Source organism: Ixodes scapularis, unplaced genomic scaffold, assembly GCF_016920785.2.
Source record: "Ixodes scapularis isolate PalLabHiFi unplaced genomic scaffold, ASM1692078v2 PGA_scaffold2__306_contigs__length_199485367, whole genome shotgun sequence".
In the NCBI taxonomy this organism is placed as follows: Eukaryota; Metazoa; Arthropoda; class Arachnida; order Ixodida; family Ixodidae; genus Ixodes; species Ixodes scapularis.
This window is the reverse complement of record NW_024609857.1, coordinates 70,692,171-70,712,965: the sequence shown is the minus strand read 5'-3', so window position 1 is coordinate 70,712,965 and position 20,795 is coordinate 70,692,171. Positions and strand designations below refer to the sequence as shown.

The 20,795-nt window shown below is 41.3% G+C and overlaps 1 protein-coding gene across 1 annotated transcript; it reads right to left on the bottom strand.

Annotated features, from left to right (window-relative positions):
• Window positions 1–1,025: 1,025 nt before the first annotated feature.
• LOC8040419 (lipase 3-like) lies at window positions 1,026–19,669 on the bottom strand. Its single transcript, XM_040216099.2, has 7 exons — window positions 19,640–19,669; window positions 16,846–17,050; window positions 14,811–14,922; window positions 13,129–13,279; window positions 12,717–12,809; window positions 5,116–5,184; window positions 1,026–1,265 (listed from the first exon to the last, which is right to left on the bottom strand). Exons 1-7 carry the CDS (start codon window positions 19,667–19,669, stop codon window positions 1,026–1,028), a joined length of 900 nt encoding a protein of 299 aa, XP_040072033.2.
• Window positions 19,670–20,795: the final 1,126 nt, after the last annotated feature.

Below are 20,795 nucleotides of genomic sequence, written 5' to 3'. Positions count from 1 at the left end.
AAACTAGACACTATAGCGTGTATATATTTTACCATTTCATCTCATCATCATTTACCCTTTGTCGATCGTCTTTCTGTCCCCCCTCCCCTTCCCCACCACAGAGAAGCCTGTTAGAGCGCAAAGCTCAGACTAAACTCTCTGTTTCAATAAAGATATTCTCTCATTCTACTGGTCAGAAATGGAAGTTCTGCATAAAGAGCGGAATGATATCAAAAAAGTTATTAAAGAAACAATAAGGATAACGTCTATCGGAAACTGCATAAGTCAAGCCTCGATGCATTTTGGAAGCCACGGAGAAAGTTTCTCATATTGTAAGCAACGCCTTAAAGTTTTTTTTTTCTTTTTACAGAGGAAAAGATGTTTGAAGTGTTGTTAATCTTGGGAAAGCTTTGTCCAGGTTGGGGTACAAAGCTTCCCAAAGATTAAAACCACTTCAAACATATTTTCCTTTGTAAAAAGAAAAAAAAAAAAAAAACTTTAAGGTGTTGCTTACAATTTGAGAAACTTTCTCCGTGGCTTCCAAATTACATGTAGGTCCCGGAGCCCTCTCCCTTCGTCCTTTAGGATTAGGGCACTGTTGGTTTGACCGCGTGGTCTCTTGTAAGTGCATATGTTATTTGTGTTGAAATCGCTTTCAACAAAAAATATATTTGCGTAGAAGGTGATTGACAATGACGTTATTGTGGGTTGAACCGTTTATTTTCTTGTGAGTGAGTATGGTCTTTGTATTTGGAAGTGCTTTCAAGAGAGGAGATCGCTGTGTAGAAGGTGGTTCACAGTGGCTGTGTGGGTATATATAGATTGCTTCAGAAATAAACAGTTAACTGAGTTTTAGACTTTCCCTTCCGCGTCTCTTCCTTCGACTACACGTTTTTTTTAATAAAACATTATAACTGCAGAGTTATGCACAAAATGTAAAACACACACAAAAAAAAGACATAAAGAGAAAACTTTAAAAGCCAAATGAATATGGTCAAATATGCATGGATTGCAGTTCAGAAAACCGAAAGCATAATATATCGATTCTATTTGTATTTATCCATGAGATCAATCATTTCTCGGTAAAGTACGTTCGCAGACGTGATACCCCAAGCGAAATCAAGGTGAGTGAATTTATCATCTGGAACTTTGTAGAAGGCAACGACGTTGGGCAGCTCCGAGCGCAGTCTAGCGACATCCTTAGTTGTAACCAGTTCGTCGCCATCACTCCAGTAGATTGCGACAGGTAATTTAGTATTGCTTAACTGATGCTGAGGTGGGTTCACCTGAAAGAAAAAAACGTACTTCACAACAGGTTCTAGTTTATATACCTAGACTAAAAATGGTGTGAAAAGAACTTGGCTAAAATGAATAGGAAACAGTAAACTACTTAAGTGTAATGCATATTGATATCTCGTGCTAAGGTAGTTTAACATTATTCGAAGGTCGAATAGAAACGGTGATACTATAATCAGCTATTGTATCTTGAGTGTAGCTCGTTGCGTAGGTTATACGTATATATTTCCCCTAAACACAGCTTGTTTCGCCTGCATCCGCGCAGAATAATAACCGATCAAACACTGCCTGTACATACAAAATGTAGTGTACTTTTTAGACAATAAAAAGAGCCTTAATGAAACTGTGAAGTTTCAAAAGTGTTACGGTCGTAATATTTTACTGCATTTCAAGCGTATGACATGATCACTGTTTCCACATAAAAAGTGCTTGCGTGCAGGGTGAGTGCACAGAACAGTTAAACTGCGTTCATATTTGCAGCCTATTCGCTTCTAATAATTAGCGAATACTTAAGAGAGGAAGAGAGGGCTGGCATATATAAAACTGGCCTGTATTCAGCATAAGTGGAACGTCCAGATTTTAAGTAACTTTTAAAAAGCTCATATAAGTGGCTGCTCTGTGCTGAATATTTGCAACGAAAACAAAAGGTGACAAAATGTTTTGCTTAAAGGGGTAGTGCAACGATTTTAGTGTTGAAAGAATTTGCAGTTTGTATTTTTTATATTGTTTATCCAAGCACAAGTGACCAAAAATGCGTCACCTTGTACCGAAAAACTGCTATTCCACTGCGTAATCGCAAAGAAGAAAACGAAATATTTACCGATCTGCAGCCGCTTGTTGTGGTTAACGGAACTGATATGTGACGTAATCTGGGGGATACGCGGAAGTGAACAAAACCTGTCCCCCTCCGCTGCTACCCTCACCGTAACCCCCGTGGCGAACCGTCTTTTGTGTCGATTGCTCGCCGCGACCTTCGGCGATGCTAGTTCTTTAAGAGTGGATAATCGCGGAGGAAATGGTTGGAGCCTCTGAGGAGAGAACCCAAGGGGAAACCACGTGATCCCCCAGAGTACGTCACTCGAAAGGCGACGTGGAGACAGTGTTGCCGCATTGCCACTTCGGTTTTTCCCTCGCCAAGCGGCGAAAAGTCCCTTGTTTTCCCACGACACCATTTTAGTGACAGAAGTCGTTTTTAAGATACGCATGACGCCAAGTATATTTAAATGCACCAACACCTCCCCTATGTTTTTGTTTTGTAGAAGTTGGCATTGCATAAATTACGAAATGTAGTTGGCATTCGGCAAACTGGTCTCCCCTCTCCTTCTTTTCCGCACAATTCATTGGTTGAATGAACCAGGGGAACTGAATGAAGGCAAACGGGCCATTAACTAAACTAAACTAAAATCGCCTGCTCGTTTTCGTGATGTGAAAGGGACTCCACCCACTGTACAATTCATGATCTATCGCACTGACAGAGGATTAGTGTGCGTAGCTAGCGGTGAGAAAAGCGCGCGTACCGGCAGTACTATACCGGCAGGCTTGCAGCACGCACATGATCTAAGTCGTGATGAATTAGGTTGGCTCTTCAAAACAGCAAACTGCTATGCTGGCTAGTGCCACTTCCTTTCTCTTGTTCGATGTAGAAAAGAAAATTACAAAATTTTGGTTTAGTTTCGTATTAAAAAATATTTCCCACGTTTTACAAGTGTTTAAATTCTGGTTTCCCTTTTTCCCTAGCTGTCACGCTTTTTCCCACAATATGGGAAATTTCCCACCATTCGGCAACACTGCGTGAAAGCAGAGATGCACTTTGAACTTCGATTTGCTTCATTGTTTTACACAAAAACTAGCGCTCGCAAGAAAATATGTTTATCTGTTCTTCGTTCCATGGGTGACACAGATTAATTTCTGCAGTTAATTGGCCAAAGTCTGAAAACCGTTGCACCGCCCGTCTAAGGCCTTTCTTTTTTGGAGTTATTTTGAACCATTTCCCACATTTACAAGCCTTTTTTAATTTACAATCCGCGTATTTGTTCTTTTAAGGCGAGAGAGTTATATAATGTGACCTATGCAAGCGGGCTATGCGTCCTAGGGAGGCTCTCATCATGATAAATCGAACAATTATTTACATTTCGATTATTTTCTTTTTGATTAGAAACGATAACCTTATAAACCCAGATTATAAACTTTCTGACCGTCACTGAAAGAACAATCTGTAAATTTTAAGAAGACTAACTTCGTGAGACGCGCGGCGATGAGCTAAATTTACCGCTCGTGCAACAGGCAGAAGGATGGGCGTGGGAAAATGCGCCCGACCGGATGATCCAAATCTCACATCCTTCACGTTTTTGCACCATCAGCGTTGCGCCTGTTGCACGATCCATAAGTTCAGCGCACTACCGCGCTTCCACCGCGCTCTAGGTCTTTATTAACCTTACTGATTTAGTGGTTTTTCATTACACTCAACAAGTTTATAATTGAAACCCTATTATTAGCATGAAATATAAGTTTACTTAGCCAACCTTAGTTAACTTCATTTTACATATAATAAATAAAATTATTATGTCCCCATGGCCGTACAACTCACCTGCAGAAAACCCATTTTTGTAGCTTTCCTTGTTTTTTTTTAAACGAATCAGTCAAGCATAAACTCAATTCATGTATACATTGTAGACCACTTTGCATCAACCGCATTCTATGAAATATTCCACACCAAGCACAGGCAATTGCATAGAGTACTTTATATTGCAAGGTATTTCTTGATTCAGTAGACCCTTTCCGAACTTTAGAGCCATCTGGTGACTGAAATGGCGGTTTTACTTACTGGCCGTACTAATGGCAGCAATGAACCTGTAGTCTGCAGTATTTTCTCGGGCACAGTCACTTTTGAAAGTCAGCGGCAAACGAGAATGTGCTCTTCACAGTATAGTGTTTTTTTTTTTCTCGATCATCACTTTCAGTGTCAATGGCTAAAAAGACGCAATCATTCAGAATGAAGCGCCAACCCAGATGGACGCCTTGATACAACTCTATGCATCAAGGGGCTTTGAAGTCGAGTGAGTTCTCCAAACAAATTGACTGGGCCCGAGCTAGAAATGAACGTTTACGCAGTTCTTGCATTTAATTCCTTCATCAATAAAGAGAAGACCGCCATCAGTATGGCACATATGTCATTTTTTAGACGATGATGATAGTGATCAAAGCGGCCAGACTGAATTTCGGAAAGGGTCTATTGTTTTCTGCAATAGAACATCAATTGGAGGTAGAAAGTTTAGCTCCAAATTAAAATAATTAAAAACGTAATTGCGTGTGGAATGTTTACGATGAGATAGCCGAACAAGTTTCGACTCAAAACAATTTGAAAATCACAGAAATTCAATTGTCCTCGTTCTTGCAATATGAGATTGTTGTCATAGTGTTTATGAAATGTATTTATTAATGTAAATGTTCTATCCACAAGAAAACAGAATTTAAATTTAGTATTCCTATCTTATTATTTATTTTTCAAACTTAATAACACCTGGACTTTTATCCCTTTTGAGAATAGTTAAATCTGATAAAAATAAAACTACAAGAGAATTTTTGCTAATCAAGTTTTATTGAATATGCCACTTACGATAGATATAACATAGACACAGAATCGTTCTGTTCACATACACAGTTAAAACAACTTGTATTCCTCAACTTTAATCATCGAACGTACAGGACGGACTAAGGAATATTGCAACAATAAAACAAATTACCTATCACAAGTTTCGAAATAACGGTAAAAGGGATGGAACATTAAAGCACAATCTTCATGCTATGGTGCAGTAGTTTGATACCCGTGCTCTTTCTTACCTTTCCGTACTTTTCTTTGTTTCCAAAGGAGCCGAAATCATACTTCTGGAAGCAGTCGCATCGAACTAACTGAAAAATACACAAACAGTTACTAAAAAAATCCCAAAATGAACTCTCCTTCTTTCATTCTCCTATACAACCAATGATTTTTTTAAAATTATTATCGCGAACAATGCTCACCTGTGATAAATGGTTCAAGTTTCGAATGGAACTCCCGGCGGGAAAATTACTTAAATAAACTGGAAGACGTGTCTTGGGGAAAATGGAGCTTGAATTAGTTTCACATTGTTACGAAACCTTTCTATAATCAAAATCATTTGGTATCAAACATTTATGTCACAGTATTCTTAATGCTATTTGACAATCGAACGAATTTGAGGGTCGGATAGAGTTAAGAAGGCCACTGTTTATTTTACTTTATATTATGAACAAACATAAACATGAAATATGAAAAGGTTAAATCAAGTTTATATTCTAATGACACACTCAATGCAAAAATTCCAAGATCAAATCGGTCACCCAGATATCGCGAAAACAGCTGCAATACAGCTTCACAAGATTCTGGCCACTCGAAATGGCAAGAAAAATAGCTTGTGAAAAAATACACATATATGTCTTTACTTGAAACACATCTACGACAATTAAATATATTTCAAAGTTGGAATATGAAGTTTAATATTGGGGCAGTAGAACCACTAGTGTTCGCAAAAATACTGCTAGAGATATAAGTTAAGAAAAACGACGGGCGCTAAAATTAAAATTAACATTGTTTTGGTCAGTGTGTCTGCGCGGCCTGGGACCGATTCCGTGATTACCTAAATTTAAAAAACAAAACAAAAAAACTTTATGAACATTTTTTTAAGGACAGCTTATGCTATTTAGACAGCTCCTCAACAATGTTCAATGGGCTGACTCGAAGTAGAACAGAGTTTCGTTTTTTTTCATCTTATGCCCAATACTCCTTATTGGAAAGTGGATCATTTGAATCGTTCTTTCTAGACCGTGGTCGTAAAAGATTTGCGAAATTTTTTAAGTAATTCTTTTGATATTTGATATTCATGCTCGCGCACTTCATCAGAAACCGTGCCTAGAAAGCATTTGGTTTCCTGAGTTTAGTAAATTTGCGTTATGTGTGGACATACCTTATTCTGCTCGGAAGAATCAACGTTGTTTATAAAACCCACAAATGCTTCACATGCCAGACGTGATGTAGGGTGACTGCAGATTGTCTGAGCTACCCACTTTATTAAATCACTACTTGAAAAAAGTTCCCCGTGATATAATATGTCAACCAGGAGCTGAAAAGTCAGCAAAAGATGGCATCAAATTAGCAACTAGAGAAGCAAAAGATATTCGTAACTGCGTTTATTCTTGTTTCTTAAGACGGACACATACCGAAGCCTTCGCCATAGATTTTTATCAAATTTTAAAAAAAAGTCTGTCAAACAGATTTTTAAAGTGAACCAATTCATCATAGCTAATTATCCCTGGGCCGTTTTTAAATTTGGAATAATTGTAGACGGCAGCGCTCATCTGCAATCATTCTAAAATATTTCCTTTTATGCCCACCCTTCACAATCACAAAGATATTCAGGCAATTATAGACTTGAGCGTGTTGGTAATCTACATTGAATTAAATGCTGGTCCTTCCAACAGCGCTCTCAAAAACCTGTCCTTCCTTTCGCTAGCCATCATTCGAAAACAGTTAAATCCGGCATCGTCAAATCTCTTCTCTCCTCCTCCTGTAAAAAGTCCTGTCCCCACCTTATCAAGGAGAGTCTCTCGCGTCAAACGGCTAGGCTTCAGGGGGCAGGATACCGCGCGGATCTGATTGAAAACAACATCAAAAAGTTGATCGTGCAGTCCGGGAGCCGCCCCCGCAATTCCCCACCCAGATCCTTCTCCTCCCGCCCTGCTTGCATTCCCTACGTGCACAACACATCCCATCGTTTGAGTGCGCTTGCACGCAAATTCGACACCAGGGTCCTTTTCACCTGCAAATTCAAATTGGGTGGAATGTGCAAGCGCGTCAACAATCCCGAACCTCCGCCCTCCTGCACTAAAAAACACGCCCAGTGCTTCCGCCCCTGCGCGCGAGAGAAAGTGTACACGATCCCTCTTTCGTGCGGAGCGGAGTACATCGGTCAAACGGGCCGATGTATCAACGACCGTCTCCGTGAACACGCGAGGGAGATCACGAGCCCGCCCGAAGATTCCGTGCATCCGGTTGTTGTCCACGCAAAAAAATGTTCCTCTTGCACACCCCATTTCACCCAAACAAAAATCATAGGTGGACACCGATCTCGATTCGGAAGAGAAATAATAGAATCCGTAAGTATCAAGTCAGCGACAAAAACCTTTCCAGCCCTTCCCTTTCCCTCTCGGAGAGAGAGATTAGCTTCCTGCGAGGGAGGGGAGCCCCCCAGCACACGCGGCACTAGAACTTAAATGTTTGGGAAAACAGTGGCCAACAAAAACAACCCCGGAAAGCCGCCCTCTGTTTTTACTTCTTCTCGCCTTCTGTTTTCGCCTAACCCTCTGGTGCTCCGGTCCGTCTTGCGCCTTCCCCGGGGAATTCCGATGACCCCCCCCCCCCTCCCCCCGCTCTCCGCCGCGCCCCCGACGGCACGAAGCGACGCGAGGTGTCATCTACGAGAGAGGCGACACGGACCAGACCACGCCGTGGACCAGACTCCCGACCGCCCGCTGTGTTCGCCCCCGCAACGGTCTCCCTGTGTTTCTTACACCTCCCCTCATCCCCCTCCCCCCTTTCCCCATCGCCTCCCCAAGTCGAGCTCTGAGCGACGAGCCGCCCCAGTAAATCTGTAGTTGCAAGTCGAAAGCTGTGTCGTCTGTTTCGTCCTCTTGTGTGTTTCTTTCGTTTTAATTCAATATTCAGGCAACATTTCGATAATTCAAACTATTTTAAAGCCGCTTTTTATATGTCCACTTAAGAGGCCTTGCGCGACACACATGGCGCCACACTAATTTGAAACTATCAGTCAGTAACTTTTAGGCGGCTGACAACAGAAAGAATAAAACAAACTTAGGGCGAAGGACGACAAACTTTTCTTTCAACTAGCAACAACATGGATGAGCCTAAAAGCACTCCCTGCAATTCAGCACCGTCATGGAAAAGGGAAAGAAAGGGTGTGCGGTATATTATCTGCGTGTTCGCCACGTTCATCGAACACGACCCACTGAGCCAGACCACGGCGGATGTAACTGGAGACACCGGGAGGGGAGAGCCAGACGGCGGGCCACCGAGTTGCACGGAACGCCTGGATGCAACAGACTGGGCGCAGACGCAGACCAAAAAAAGAGAGGACCTAAAGTGTAAAGATAAATTGTAGAGATGTAAATAAGATGAAATGTGAGGTTACAGAATGAGCAAAACAAATTTTTTTTTAATGGGGGGGGGAGCAGTTATAATCCACGGTAAATACGGATTCAAGTAGGTTACCTTTTCTTTGGAAAGAACAAGGGAAGGCGTGAACCCATTATTGTCAACAGAGTTCATAGTGAATGACTCAATGATTTCCCTGCCAAATCTGTTAATGACCTCCTAAAATGTTTGTCTTCCTGAAACAAGGAACGCAGTGCATGCGCGGGCATGAACGACTATAGGGTGAAAGGAGTCAGCTGACGACCGTGAAACTTCCAAATTTCGCATTCTGAGTCTGTGGTTAACGCACCTTCCTGTCTGACCAATATACTGTTGCACGCACCTAAGATGTATAAAATAAATTTTTTCTTCCTTGCACGGAACGAACTGGTCAGCGTGCTTAACAATAACCCTTGCAGTTTTTTCTGATTGTTGACGCGCGTTGACAGAGCTGCTTAAGTCGCATTCCACAAGAAAAACTACGTTTTCATTGAAGCGGGATGCAAGAGCCCTTAGCCTTGCGATGAATTGTGCGTGTATGGGATTACGGCAAATCGTTCCGGTTTTGTGTTCTTGGTTGCTACGCAAGGACGAATAAGTTAAAGAATGAACCTCTTCAATGTGTTCGCCAAGAGGTCAGCTGGATACCCCGCGTTGACAAGCCTAAGATGCTGAAAATGAAAAATTGTTTCCGAAAAGTGTGGGCATGACTGAAAAAGATGACGAAATAGGAGTTCTTACAATGCTGTGCTTAACTGATTAAGGATGATTACTAGATAAAGGAAGCAAGAACTTGTTAGTCCTCTGCGGCTATCACGTGACCACATACTTTTTGATCAACGATAGGTTGGTGCATGAACCAAGCAGGTAGTGCATTAGGGCTCATTGACATGGCACCCCTTCTCCTAAAATTAACTGGGCCGTGAGTACTTGAGATTTGTCCACGCGCGTTAACATTACATGACTATTTTTACGAGGTCTTTCTGATCTATGATATTCAAAAATAAGTTCTTGTCGATATACTTCGTGTGTCGACATTTTGCACGTCAACCACATATTGCTTGTAGTCGATATTTATTATAACGTAGATGGTTAGACGTTACAATGGAGCCAGAACTGAAACTTGTCAAGGAGAGCACGGAAAAAGAAGATTTCTAGAAATTTGTAACATCCGGTAATGCGGATGGTGCTCCTGTTTGCAGTGGCAAGATGTGTTGAACTTTTTTTTAATTTGTACTTTCTAAGAACAAAGTCATTTAAAATTAACAATTGATCCTCCAGAGGTTTCCATGATTCACTTTCATTTATCAAAAAACCTACAGTCCATTAGCGAAAAAAAAACAAATGGTATATCCAGCTAAAGATATAAAAAAAGAACAAGAGCTCAAATCTACTCACACGGACAAGTAAAATACATCACAGTAAGCTGGCACAGGTGTGTGAAACGGTGGTACAAGCGTCAGAAAGCCAGTTGCTTCAAAACACTGTTTTCAAAAGTATTGGTTCGAAAACATCTGGACTGAATTTTAGAGCAATGCAGCTAGATTCTGTAAGCGTCATTTAGCTGCACTGTCCTAGACCGAGCTCCCAAACGTGACGTTTGTGCCTATCTTGAATTATTTGCATCTTCCATTTCGTACAACGAAGCCTTCTTTCCTATTCTGATAGCGCAAACAAAGACGCAGAGATATAACCAAATTCTGAAACCACTGTTTCTACAGGCGACACCTGTTGTTGCGAAACTCGATAATTCCTCTTGTTTCACAGTGTAGATACCGTTAAATTACTGAACGGATCATTTTTTGTGGGCATCGAATAATTATTTGCTCATGGAACTAAATCAAAGCCATGGAATCTATTTGATTTGGATTTGAAATCGAATGCCGTAAACAGAACACATATTTGGAGGTTACATACACAGGTATCGCGCATCAGCGGTAGAGTCTATAGCAAATACCATGAAAAAAACAATATTCAGCTTTATCAGCACACTGGGTTACAAATAATATTAAATTCCAAGAACATGATTTAAACACGCAGTGTGCAGTGTCGTGGCCCTAATTTGTTTCTCACGTGCCAACTCTAATTTGGAGTAACATTGGATCCGTCTTACCATTTTTCAGACATATATACTAACTAACGTTAGTGAAACGTGAAAAAAAAATAAAGTGCATATAATGTTTTAAGGCGTTTTCATTCTATCCAACTTATGTGAACCTTACTGACATAAAACAATGTTAAAGGATTTCACGCTTTACTTGATAGAAAATATAAAGTAAATTCAGATTCCGCGATTCTGAATAAAATTCAAAACCTGGCATAAGCAAACTATAAAAACTGATATGCCTAAAGAAAATAAATTGCTTCGATTCTGCAAGCTTTCTAAAACTGCGGACGATTTCTTCAAAACAGATATCGGGAGGAAACTTTCAAGATATGAGAACTTAAGGCAATGTTTTCTTAATGCGCACATACATCTACCAGGCGTGATTGTTGGCAACTCGATTGCCTAAAATTGATGCAAATATATCCGGTACAAAGTTATGGCTGCTTAAGCTCAACACAAACTAGCAACTGACGTTTTGAGATGATTCGGAAATCTCTTGTGAGCAAGGTGGGCTGGAAAACACATATAGCACAGGATTTTTCACACTCGACGGAAATTATTACCAAAAAAGACACTTGAAATGAAGATTATGGTTCCCTCACAATGACGTTGTTAACCGTGTTGGAGGAAGGGGTACGAATAAAATCTGGTTACTGTCCGCCTTATTACAAAAAAAAAAAAAAACAACAAAAAACAACCTATTAATTTCATTACGAATGTGCCATATCTAATACATTTTAATTAGAAATATGTTGCCCTTCATATAAGTATGTACGGTGCGCCCCAAACATAACGCCGCCACGAGATGGTCCGGTTTCTTCATTTCTTGAGCTGTTCCTGAACCTAGCAGTCGAACTAGTTGGTGAAGATTTGCATCCCCGATGAAAACCCAATCAGGGGAAGGTATTCCAGCAGCTGCAGCAATCAATTTATCTTTGGGTAGCATGCAATAGATCAATATTTGCGAAACCGAGTGGCGGAGTTAAGTTTGAAGGGCACTGTACAAGCAGTTCTTAGAAAATAGAAAAAAAATGTTATTCCCTGCATTATTCAACGGCAAAGGTAGGCTGTCTGGAGTCGGTCACACTAAAACCAGGGGGTCACGTGACTTCAGGGGGTCACGTGACCTCGGGGTGTCACGTGACCTCGGGTTGTCACGTGACCCCCTGAGGTCACGTGACTTCAGGGGGTCACGTGACCTCAGAGGGTCACGTGACCTCAGGGGGTCACGTGATCTCAGGGGGTCACGTGACTTCAGGGGGTCACGTGACCTATGGGGGTCACGTGACCTATGGGGGTCACGTGACCTCGGGGGGTCACGTGACCTCGCGGTTACGCCGACGCCGACGCCGACGCCGCTCAAGCCGGAAACGGGCCCCTAAGAGCTGCGCTATAAAAAGTGGTGCAAATTGTACGACTGCGAAAACATAGAGTGTGCGCGCCTTTTTTTACAGCTACGTGACCCAAAATAAAGCACCGCCCTAACATCAACTCCTGAAGACTGTTTACCGGCGAACGTTGCGGAGGCCTACGTCATCGCTCTTTTCCTCTTTGTTTCCGTATATCCAGGAATTTCCCTGCACACCCCTCTTGATTTTCTTAAGGTACCCCTTATCTCGCAACAACTAATCTATTCTCAATGCCCCCCACCTAACAACCCCTCCCCACATAATTTTACCCCCCCCCCCCCCTTAATCTCAATTCCTGGGGAAACCCCTGGGTATATCTCACACCCCATGGCTTAAATTAGCCACCGCACAGTACGGACAAGAATTTAGTTTTTGAAGTGTGTAGCTATGTCCTATTTTCACTATGGATAACGTATATTTAATTATAATTGTCCATCTAAGGTAAATATTTTTAAACTAATTATACAACGATAATTCATTACTTTTATAACATCACTTTACACTTTTAACCTGAGGTCCGCCGCAGTCAATAAGATTAACTAGGGAAACAATAAGTTTCCAGGTCACCTGAATAGCGTTCCACGAATCTATTGAATCTCAATAAGATATGCTGAAAAAATAATCCTCTCTGAAAATTGTTTTTTCCAGCTGAAACATGCCTGTTTTCGAGATTAATGTAGAGCAGTTATTTCGAGCCTACCGCAAGTATGTCTTCAAAAGGTAGCAAAACTCTCAAGGGAGCCCTCAGGTGTCCGAGATAAGCAACTGGTGCCATGCCACTGAAAAGTGTTATCTGAAAAAGAAACTACAATCACTTCACTAACTTTCTTAAAATATTACGAGCGATCTTTGATGTTACGCGACTCTGTACGCTTGTTACGTTTCACTGCTATTTTGTGATATTCTAGTAGACGCTTATACTTTGCTTTAAAAAATGCCTTTGAGTTTGCGATATTATGTAACTTTTGTATAGGTTACGCTGCTCTCAGTGGGTTTCAACATATTTTCAGACAAGATACCCTGCGTCTGTAAAAAGGAATAAATTGGATACTTTCTGCTTCCTAAAAATCTAATCTGGGTTTAATAATAAAAAAAAAAAAAACGTTTGGTGCCTTGTTATTAAATTCTGGCCTCTCTGAGAGAAGCTCAAATAATATCTGGGCTCCCTGGGACCAGCCAATGTATTGAAGCTTCTCTTGTCCAGATATCCTGAGAACTGCGTCAATCATGGCTGGAAGGTCGTAGATCATTATTTCATCAGCGCTGAAAAATAATATTTTAATTGAATTAGCACAATGGGTATCACAAAAGTTTTAAATTAAAGAACGATGTTAATCTATAATGATAGAATAATGGACTAGGTGAGCAATATATTAGAGGAAAGCAGGAGGGAATTCTGGATTAATTTATATATGTTTTGAAAGAGCCAACAGAAAATTGGATCTTTATTGTGCCTCTGCGTTTCATGAATCCAAACAATAAATTATTTGAAATGTATAAAATAATCCATATTGCTTTCAGCATTTAAGAAAACATAACAACAAAGTTGGAAATTTATGAAATATTTTTTGTTCTTTTTTATGAGAGCGACTTTTTGCGTCTAAACAATTTATAATTTGGTGCTTGCAACATCGTGTAGGCTAAATAAGGCAAAAACCTAAAAATCGCTGACCCTACACGGGTCTTGCTTCGATTAGATGCATCGGGAACAAAATATATTTGTGCTTGAATATAAACTATTTGTCTTTTTTTCTTCTGTACTTTTTATTTACACCTATCGATACGTGCAGATACGATTCAATCATCTAACGTACATATCCTTCAACTTTAATCTTGACCACAAGCGACCAAGTAATTGCATGAACAATTTGGCAACACTACCGACGACGCACCATATTCTCCACTGGCGCCAACTTGTTCAGTTTGCCCCCTCTGCTTTCAAAATAACCCAATACCCTGGTCAAAACTGTTCCATAACGAGATGTAGCGATGCCTTCAATTTACATGGGATTTGTGTTGCCGTGAAATATGATGCTGAATAAATTGAAAGCGCAGACGTCATGTTTCCTGATGTCTTTTTTCATTGCCGGACTACGTAGAACAAACGTGCACCGCTGTGAGATACAGCGCAAACAGGGCGTAGGTAGTTTTTACTGATGTTACAGTGGAGGCTAGAGACGAACGCCAAGCTCACTATTGGTTACCCACGGATGTCAATTATTTTCACTAGCAGATTTTGGTGCAGTAGTTTACCTATACAAGAAAGCAGAACAAGCGGGCAATCGCGTGTGCCTACTGTGTTGCCTAACCTTAGATTAAAGTTTAATAATCAAAATAATTGCCTTCCTCACTGCTTTAAACGTGTACACAAAGAGTTTTCAAATCAACCGGATAGAAAGTGAGATTAAAATTCGCTCGTTTTGCGGCCGGTCGTAAATAAAAAATCTAGCGAACAAATTCAGTTTCTCCGCTAGATGTAACGGCAAAATTAACGTCACGTGACCTCAACAGGAATTCAATTACCCGCTAAATTTAGCGGGTAATTGAAAGCACGTGACATCAGCACCAAAATGTTGGTGCTGATGTCACGTTACGTCAATTTTCCCGCTAATTCTAGTGGAGAATCTGAATTCGTCCGCTAAGTCCAGCGTCCCTTTTCCCGCTAAATTTAGCGCGGTTACGCCCAAGTGGACGCCGACGCCGCTCAACCCGGAAACGGGCACCTAAGAGCTGCGCTCTAAAATCTACCGACAAGCGACTGCAAAATAATATCTAGTACCCTCGTAAATGTTACCTGAAATTCCAGAACTCGCGGCCTTTCTGACTTAAATTCACATGACTGGTGTACGTGTTCCCTCTGGAATTTCCGAGCCAAACATCGTAGCCAGCGTCGGCGAGAAGAAAACCTACGGAATCACCACAATATATTGAGTCTCAGCATTGATATGTTGCAGACGTCAGGTTCTACTAAAGCTTTTCTACGGGCCTGATAAAGACGTGGTGTCGACAACCAATTTGTATTTTATGCCTGTCCGGAGGTGCACTCCAGTACCTGGACTGGAGTGGATGTAGAGGGAGCTTCACCATATTAGGGCAGATTCAGCTTCATAATGGGAGCTTCAGGCACTGGTAGTCGCACGTACAGGGCACTACTAATGATTTTAAAATAGTCGACGAACCCACTGAAAATTAATTAATGCATTAAATTTTGAGCGATTTATTACAAATCATAGCCTAAAAAAATCGGCAGTTTTGCTGTCACGGGCAATATATATTCCGCAAGCTCAAGATAAAGATCCTAATATCGGGCGATAGTTCTTTTCCCGGGTGCCATAATTTCAATGTACAATCGCGAACTATTTAAAATTTTGTACAAGAGGACCACGAGGAAGTTTCATTTAAAAGCTGCAATCTTGTAATTTAGCTTCTCGCTGATAAAGTTTTAATAAAATCCTGTTTATTTGACAACTTGTGTACTGAAGGCCCCTTCAAGTTATCAGACGGCATTAATTCAGTTTCTCACTTTTATGTGTTATGTCTGAGAATTTTTACACCCACCATCTAATTTCGGTTCACCAACACGTGATACCTTCGGGCAAAGCTGTTGTCAGTAAAAACAAAATATCAGTTCTCTCAAAAACAAAAACAAAAAAACGGCCCGCCATCGAGGTTTTCTTTCATACGTGAGATAACGTATATGCGCTTAGATTGCGCTGCTACGCACCATACTCGTTTTCATGACGTGGACAAAGCTTGGATATATTTCTGTCGTGCTGTGGCCATTAGTTGTAGGCTGAACTTTAAGAAAAAAAGTCGAGTCTATATATCCACGAATTTTTGGACTTTCGCAGCTAACAACCGCATTTATAACAGTCAGCGATCGACAGGAGCTATTCACACGTAGAACATAATTTAAACCTAAGACGAACAGCCGATAAGAGGGCCAAGACTCACTACTCCATTAAGAATTGAAATCTCTTTTTTTTGTGTGTCTTCTTTTTGCTCATTTCTATCCGTTTTAAATTATGTGTACACTAGTTTTCTCTTCATGGAGATCTCTTCAACAGCACGAGCTGTAGTAACTTAACAGCAGTTCTATCGGTGAGGATGTATTCTTGCAAACACTCACTGTCGCACAGCCGTGCTCAGCAAATGCTCACAAAGCGCACAGCCGTGGCTGCCAGTGAACACTCCCTATACTCCGGGTTGATGGAACGCGAATGTGTGGTGGCAGTTGATGGAGAAGCGGTTCACTTTCCACGCGAATACCTCACAAAACGTATTGCAATAACTTATAATATTTTGTTGTTAATCAATGAGATCACTTTGAGTTATAAGCTACAATTTGTACGTCGTTCTGACTGCTGCGCAAATCATGTTGCCATATTAAAGCTTTGTTATGTACTGTGAATTTCCACGCACCCATATGTGGTAGTAGACATGCCTGTCCATTTTGTCATTTTCATTAGGAGAGGTTATGTCCTGTCGCATGCAACTTACTTTTAATGACACGTCCACTACCTGCGTGGATATGTCTGGTAATTACCAACATTTTAAGTGTGAAGTTGAGTCACTCTTGTACACAGAGCTACCATACTGTTTTAAACGTTGTTTATGAGATTGTATGCGATGATGTATACATGTTGTTAGGAATGTATAACTATTTGTGAGCATGCTGCATTGTGTAACTAAGTGCCTCATACAAAGACTTCGGTCGTTTTTGTGGCACGAAGAACCAAATAAACAAATAAATATACAAAGCTGACAAGCCGCCAACTGGGTTATTATAACATTGGCCTACATAAGTTAAGTGGCAAAACCATACTCACCAAGACTCTGATTATAAAAGTTGTTGACGAAGTCCGCTGATGACGCTAAAATACCATGCTGAACCAAGACAGGCGTCGTTGAGGTTTTATCTACGGGAGCTCCGTTACGACCCCATGGGATTCGTTGGATTTCGAGGATATAGCCGTCCTCGGTGGTGACTTCGTATTCTTGCACGGGGTGCCCCTTGCTCTGGATCAGTTGCGACTAGAAAAAAGGCTAAGACATTTAGGCTGCTGCATTATATAGGGTAACATCTCCTAAAGATTAAGATGTAAAGTCGGCAATGAATAAAGCTAATATTGCAATTTCGTTGTATATGTTTAGACAGCAAGAAGATTGTCATCCTAATTAGGCATCTACTGTCTTCGCTGTAGCTGAAACATTAATCCAGTGCAGTACCACTGCTAGCCTGAGGTTTCAAAAATGCATCACGCAGTTGTGACACACGGCCTCCGGCAGGTACGATGCATATCTATATAGAAACGGGCAGGGTTGGCGAATACACCCGGGATCCCTTCTTTCTTCGTCACCACTTCTCGCTGCACGTACTCGAAACTGCGGTGTGTTAAAACACTTCCCCTTTTCCCCAAAAAATAAAAACAGTTCCCCTATATTAAAATGTACAAAAATAAAGGCATGACTAACACTTAAATTAACACACTAAAAAAAAATAACGGTTATTTGGCTTCAACTTTCTCTCGGCGATACGCGACCTTGTCGACATCTTTGCCTCCTAAACGGAAAATCCTGATAAAAAGTTTTTTTCTGTGTTTCTCGATCTTGTTTCTGAAAGTGAAGAGCCACTTAGAACGCTACCACTCCCTTGCTTGCGTCCTAGAGGGCAAGGAAAGCTCCCTCTTCACCCTCTAGGATGGAAGCTGGTGTTTCTAGCGTTCTAAGTGGCCCTTCACCATTAAACAGGATAACGTCAAAATGCGCGAAACTTTCTATTCGTCCTAATCATCCCAGAAATAACATTCCGACTCGGCCGCATCTTGCCGGGAGAAAGTTGAGACCCAGTAACCGTAATTTCACTTAGAGTGTATGCAATGTTTCGCGTAACATTGAGGCGGCACGGCAGGTTTCGTCATCTTTGCTTGCGGCCTGTGCGGTATTCGCGCTAGGAAGCGGGCCAACATTCGACCAGGCTGTTATCCAGATTGGCATTGACGCGCTGGCGCCTCCACTTTACGATACACAAGTAAAAAGAACAAAGCCAGCGGTGCAGCTCGGTATCGTGCGGAAAATGACACTGCAGACGTAGAAAGAGATCTAGGTAAAAGGAGGAATCTGCTGAAAGTGTATTTGCTTTTTACTTGCTTTTAAACAACGTTGTTATATGGCTGAATGCATTCTGCGAGGTAACTACGACATACCTATTGCTAAATTACCCAAGCATTTAGGAGAACGCAGAAAATGTAAATCTACGCTCCGTACGTCCTCGCCTTCCGCGTATTAAATGTCCGAAGTAAATAACCAAAATAGGGCGGAGACAAGCGCGCGTGCCAAGTTCCGTTTGTTTTAGACTTTTGATTTAGAACACTTACTGCTGCAGACGGCAGCGTGAGCAGCCCGTGCAGCTACACTGGCACCGTGCTCCTTGGTTCTTGGATAATTTAGGAAAGGGTATGCTTCGAATTATATTTGAAAGCTTACATATTAACTGCGTTCCCGATACCTTATGGACATGGTGTTTTGCACTTGGAAGCCACTGACCTCGGTAAAGCTTAGTACTTCCTTCCACGTTTGTTCCCGCGAAACTCCCATTAACGCGAGCTAACTAGTTGTGACAACATCGAAGATTGCTTCCTAGATGCGATGTTCGTTCATATAAATGTTCTGATTCATATTTTAACATGCTTACCACATTCATTGAAACGTCAGGGTCAGATGAGCTCAAAGTGAAAGGACTGCCCAGTTTTGAATAGGCTAACAAAATGCAAACCTTCAAGTATAAATTACGTGACATCACTCCTAAAGAAGTATTCTTGATACAATATTGCCCCAAATATGGCCAGAGGCTTTAACTTGCGAGGTATATAAGGCGAATAAACTAGGTTACAGTATCGCTAAAGTTAGTGCACGTGCCTAACTTCAACGCCATGACACCAATTCAATTAGTGCCTGCTCGCGCACAACTTCGATGCCGTGGCACCAATTCTATTACCGCCGATAGGTCAAAATGTAGCGCAAAAATTTACACCACAAAACAAGAACGCACATTGATCGCTTTCTTTTAAAGGTCTGGATGCGTTCTATGAGGCGAGAGCAACTTCCGTTCCAAATAACACAGAATGCGTATAATCCCATATCAGACTTATTGGGTCACCAGAAAACAAGCGTCCAACAAAAGAAAATAAGGGCTCACCTAAATTGGGAGCACGTCTTTTGAAACATTCCTTTAAAATACAGATTATCTACTGCCATTGCATTAAGTCAATAAACACTTTTCAAAAATGCGCCACCTAGAATCTAACTGTCTCCGCATAAATTGATTTCAAATTTCACTAATTAGATTTAACAATTATGTTTTATAATATTCATTCTATAGTTATTATATGCAAGAATGTGCATGGCGAAATAGTTGTACAATTTTCGCTGCATATTCCAGTGACGTGTACTAACCTTCTTAACATGCAATCATAATTGTCTTGCATACACTCGGAAAAATATGCATGATTTGTTTGCGCTCCGAAGATTCGGTTGCTGACGTCTGTAAATTGAAGCAATACACTCAACCATAGAACAAAAGACATCGCTGTCGTCGCAGCTAGCCTCATGTCGCTCCCGAACCCAGTTATAGTTCTTGTTATTTTGCGGCATTGTGGGTAATTTTACATCCGTCAATACATGCGTTATGTCCAGTACGAGCTTTCCGTCCCTTTTATGAGACCTAACCGACCTAAGCGATGCAAGCGTGACGTTTTGCATTGCTTAATGCCACAACTTAGACTGCGTTTTTTGGTCTAAACATATGTTTCGGCATCATCATTGCTGAGCTGCCTCCGTAAGTTGCGCTGATTGGCTCTCCGAGTGTTGTGCGTGAAAGTAGACGCACAGACTTTTTTTAGAGTGTATAGGCAAAATATGACCAGTCTCTTTGTCGCAACAGAAGTGCAAAACAATAGAAAGTCTAGAACAATGAATTGTGGCATTTGAACTTGAGCAAAGTTTGTAAATCTGCTCTTATAGCTTTTTTTTAATTTTCAAGTGCGGAAAGAAGTGGTTTATAAATCAGGCGGGACGAATATGTAAGGGAAAAGGGCAAAACTAGTCGATGCAAGATGAAGCTGACGTATGCTTAGTAGTCTCTGACAAACTCTGTCTGTGTTCATGCCAGTCTGAATTTGAGTGGACGAGCATAGGCACTTAAGGCTGCGGTCCCACGGCAGCCATCTTGAACAAGGCGTTAGTTCAACCAATAGATGGCGACACGCACCCGTGGGGTGGCCGAAACATTGGTTCACAGTGGGATGGCTCGAACGCCATCACGTTCCCCTCGTGGCCTTGCTCGCGCCGCTGCCAGCTGTGCTCAGCTGGCTCAAGTAGCGTGGCCCAGCAAACGGATGTATTCACACGACTGTAAAGGTACCTTTACAGTTACAGTTACGGTGGTTGTAACGGGCTTTCGCAATAAATATTACCAAGAAGGAATCAAATGTTGATTGACGTGTTCATATTCTATCAATTAAAATTTCTTCTGCAGGAATGCACGCTCAGTAGACTTAATCTTCCAAGACACCAGTGGAAGCGGACGTCAAGTAAACTGCTTCGCGATTTACGGTACTCACCTCACCATTTTAATGACGACTAAAATAACGTCACGAAATATTGTGTTTCACGGGGTCCGGAAGATGTTGTAAAGGTTGTTACATTATAGGGGAGGGGTTCCCAGAAAACAAACGCCGTTGCAATATCTTCGGAAGTACCGACACACATAATGTTGTAA

Bases quoted from the DNA above. Each gene is read 5' to 3' on its own strand.
- LOC8040419 (XM_040216099.2), bottom strand. From the start codon at position 19,669: ATGCCGCAAAATAACAAGAACTATAACTGG. The intron at 13,280-14,810 runs GTAACATTTACG...ATTATTTTTCAG, and splicing joins CGCGAGTTCTGGAATTTCAG to CGCTGATGAAATAATGATCT. The intron at 5,185-12,716 runs GTAGGCTCGAAA...TGTATTTTTCAG, and splicing joins CTTTTGAAGACATACTTGCG to TTAGTTCGATGCGACTGCTT.